The sequence below is a fragment of the Nuphar pumila genome, chromosome 3 (assembly GCF_984573655.1).
Source record: "Nuphar pumila chromosome 3, dmNupPumi1.hap1.1, whole genome shotgun sequence".
NCBI classification, from domain to species: domain Eukaryota; kingdom Viridiplantae; phylum Streptophyta; class Magnoliopsida; order Nymphaeales; family Nymphaeaceae; genus Nuphar; species Nuphar pumila.
The window spans coordinates 3020483-3024702 of NC_143251.1; the positions used below are offsets into that span (position 1 = coordinate 3020483).

General features: G+C 45.1%; 1 protein-coding gene across 1 annotated transcript; it reads left to right on the top strand.

Moving 5' to 3' along the window:
• The first annotated feature begins 1013 nt into the window (after positions 1-1013).
• Positions 1014-2452, top strand: LOC149841651 (VQ motif-containing protein 31-like). The gene has a single exon (XM_090001106.1). It carries the CDS (start codon positions 1368-1370, stop codon positions 2010-2012), a length of 645 nt encoding a protein of 214 aa, XP_089857232.1. The 5' UTR covers positions 1014-1367; the 3' UTR covers positions 2013-2452.
• Positions 2453-4220: the final 1768 nt, after the last annotated feature.

A 4220-nucleotide genomic window follows, 5' to 3' on the forward strand; every position in this document is an offset into this window, starting at 1 on the left:
AAAACAATAAAAATTATTATTTTATTGAGTCTGGTTCATACAGTTTTTATCAGGCCCGGATATTGTTTCTCTTATAGTAGATCTAATTAGACCTAGATCCAAACCTAATACCACACCCAAAAATTTGATCCAAGTCTGTTTTCACCTGAGTCCCAGCAAAAACCGACCCGTTGACACCCCTACACACCTCTCTCTCTCTCTCATCATGCATCCTGCACCTCCTTCTCCCTTTACTTCCATAAGGAGGAGACCTTTTGTGTGATGCTTGCAGCCAAGCGGGTAATCTTGGGCACAATAGTGCTTTATTGAGAGCATGAGCAACATGGGCAAATTGAAGGCTGTGATGACACAAAGACCACTCATAAATATTGCAAAAAGTTGTGAAAATAGAGATTCAGTAAAACATGTTATGCACCCACTCAAAGATAAAACAAAAAAAAAAGTAAACCAACCCCACCACCAATCCACACCTTGTAAGCCTAACACTCATTGACTACTGGTGCTTTTATATATATAATATATAGATAGAGAACTGAACATATTAGGCTTCATTTCTTATTCTGCCCGATAGGTTTTAAGTGTTTTATAATAAATCTGAACCGTTAGATGTAATTAAATGTGAGAAAAAAATACTTAAAACTAAGATTTTTGAAGGAGCCTAACAAAACTTAGCAAAAAAGAGGTCCAAAGAAACTCATTATATATATATATATATATATATATATATATATATATATATATATATATATATATAACCAAACGGGTTTGAGAAAAGGGGGCACCTCGTGCAACCTACGCAACCTCGCAAAATATGAGGATTAAGAATCCAAGGGATTTAAAATAATAAAAAAACTCAGATGAAACCATTCCTCAACATTCAATAATTCACACCTCGCATTACTCTTGTCTCCACATCATTATAATCTCTCTCTCTCTCAAGATTTATAATGAGAACAAGACGACCAAGCACACAAGCAAACAGACTCTATATAAACAGGCGACTTATCTGGTACCACGCCTCTCAGGCGTTTGGGCGCTTCCTTCCCCTGCTCAAAATAATGCACGGTTTCAGTACTCTTCCTCTTCCTCCTCCTCCTCTTCTTTCCAATTTCAAACCATGAAACCCTTCACCAATCCCAAACCCGCTCCCTCCTTTACCTTCGCATCCCTACAACCAACCCCCTTTTCTTCCCCTTCTCACTACCACCATCTCTACTAACAAACCATCCTCCCTTTCTCTCTCTACCCATCTCTGTCTTCTCTCTACATAATCTACCAAACTCTCTGTCTTCTCTCTCTTCACAATCCACCTCTCTCTCTCTCTCTCTCTACCCGTCTCGCTCTGTCTTCTCTCTACAGCCTACCACATGGAGAGACCCATGAGCAGCACCACCACCAATATAAGAATCTCGACGGCTACATCGCCCACCACGTTCGTGCAGGCGGACGCCCACTCGTTCAAGGAGCTGGTGCAGAAGCTCACCGGCGCCAACGACGACTCCCAAGAGAAACTTCCCATCACGGTGCCGGCGAGGCTCGCCAACAGGGCCAATGCGGCCGACGTCGGCCCCCGCAGGCCGGCCTTCAAGCTCCACGAGAGGAGGCAGAGCATGCGGAAACTCGAGATCAAGCTCGGCATGACGTCGCTCCGGCCGTCCCACCCCTCGCCCAGATCGCAGCTCCTGCTCTCCCCCACCGCCATCTCCGACCTCTCTCTCTCCAGCCCGGTCACCCCTCTCGATCCGTTCGAGAACGGCCTCTACAGCCCCAATTCCGGCTGCTTCCGCCGGCTCCCGAGCCCGGTCTCCGGCAGCGAGTCATCGACGTCGCCGCCGGCCGCCACCATGTCCGAGGAGGAGAAGGCGATCGCAGAGAAGGGGTTCTATCTCCATCTTTCTCCCCTCAACACCCCTAGAGGCGCGGAGCCGGAGCTGCTTCCTTTGTTCCCCTTGCAATCCCCCAAACAGTCTTCTTCTTCCTCCTCTTCCTCTACCCCTTCTAAGCCTCACTGACTCCTCTGAATCAAAAGGGGTATGCTTAAAACCCTCTCTCTCTTAAGTTTTAAGAAGGGTACGCTTAAAACCTCTCTCTCTGAGTCTTACGAAGAGGAAGAGGATTTTTTTTTTTGACGTTTTGAACGGTTCGAATGAACTCAACCATTTGATTCATCCATACCCTCTTTATCTTCTTGCTTGATGTTTGATTTGATGTATTTGTTTGGGGGATGGGGGTCTTTGATGAGCATTTGTTTAGGCTTTGATGGTGGGTGATTGAATATGCGTGCCTTTGGATTTTTTTTAAGGTTATCAATCACAATGATGATCATCTTTGAGTTCTTGCATCTCTCTTTTTTTTTTTTCTCTGTGGCTGTATCTTTATAGGAAAAAATGTGCACTGTTGTACCACAAAAATCAAGCTTGCTAAAGTTATAATCAAGATTCTTGTTTTGAAATCCGACACCCTTTTTGTTTGAGAGAATCAGAGGGCATGTCTTATTGAAAAGAAAAATGAAAGCAAGAAGCTTGGTGTCATAATTTCTTGAAAAGAGTGGAAGTTGGTAGATAGAACGACCAAGTGATGGATCTAAATCGGCGTCCGTACTTTTGCTCAAGTAGCAGCTGATGCGAGGGTTCAAAATCACGGAAGTCACATGCGTACTTTTGCTTTGTGGGCATTGTTCGTTCCTAATAGGACACAAACTCTTACAAAACCATACCAGTTTCCTACTTTGCTTTAAGAATCAGAAAGAAAGGACACAACTCTTTCTTCACTACTGAAATGATCCGGTCATGTCACAAAATGTAAGTGCGTTTCTGCATACTCGGCACTGATGGTCATGTTTTTTTTTTTTTTTTATAACTCGAAGAAACAGGGCTTGGCCATGAAGACCTGATCGCCCTGGCTTAGCCTGCCATAACTACAGTCGTCATGGGGACAGCCTAAAACTCCAAGATTAGAACCCCTGATCCCGAGGCCTATACTACGTGTTGGTTTGTGCAAAGGGCGACGGCCATGAGAATCGGACCTTGACTGCCCGTCTAGCAGCCAAAGCCCCCACCCCACTAGACCAACCCCCTTAGAGCTACTGTGATGGTCATGTTAGTTCTATATTTTGCCTCTTTTTCTTTCATTATTTTGATGGATCTCATACCGGTGGTGGTGGTGGTGGTGCCAAACGACGTCACCATCGTCTCCGCTGCGCTGGTTGTAAGATTTCAGCCCGGTTTTTGTGTGCGGGCCCCACGTGAAAGGCAGGGTGCGGCCCCATCTGCCACACCGACCCCTTTCATCTAACTTGTGTATCTTTTTTCCCTTTCGGTGCCGGGAACCCTTCCCTACCGTCGGATGCCCGGGGGCTTTACACATCCCACCGTCCATCTTCCCTTATTCTCTCTCTTCTCTCTTCTCGCCCTGTTCACATGGGAACTACTCCCACTGTCCACACCGGGTTGTCATTTTGTCAACTCTCACACATCTCTTTCTCCCCCTCTTAATCTCATAATTAATTAATCTAATAATGGGGCTGCTTTGGATTGCCAGTGGGAGTTAATCACAATAACATTATGAATGCCCAATTTCACTCGGCCTTTATTAACCCCAACGGTAATATTTTTGGCCTTAACGTTAAGAAACTATAATTGCCGGGGAGGGTGTTGCTCTTTTATTTATGACCAACGTACCAATTATTTATTGAATGCCTCAAACTTCAAGTAATTAACTCTCTCTCTCTCTCTCTCTGATCCACTTTTTATATGCTCTAGTTTTGACTTTGTGATTCTCTCATGCATCATGAATTTCTCCTTTTTTTCTTGTTTGGTTATTTATTGTTTGGCACAAGGTTTGGTGTTGAGTCTCTATCCCTATGAAGTTCCCTGATCCATGTGGTTGGACCCGGCTCAGCACCTTAATTGGACCCACTAAGGGTGCTGAAAGGGCCTAGCCAGGCTCACCAAAGTTGCATGACCTGGTCAAAGTAAGACCCACAAAAGAATTTTCTCGATTAGGTGTCGTGTGTGGACATGGATCCGGTTGAGGTCGGTGGATCTAGATCATATTTGGGAACTTTCACGGTCCACGGTGCTGGATCGATTGCGATTACCTTTGTCCATGTGGTTGGACCCGGCTTTGCACAGTAATTACACTCACTAACGGCCTTTGGTGGGCCTAACCAGGCTGGCCCATTCCGTATGGTCTCATCAAAGTAAGACCCACAAAGAATT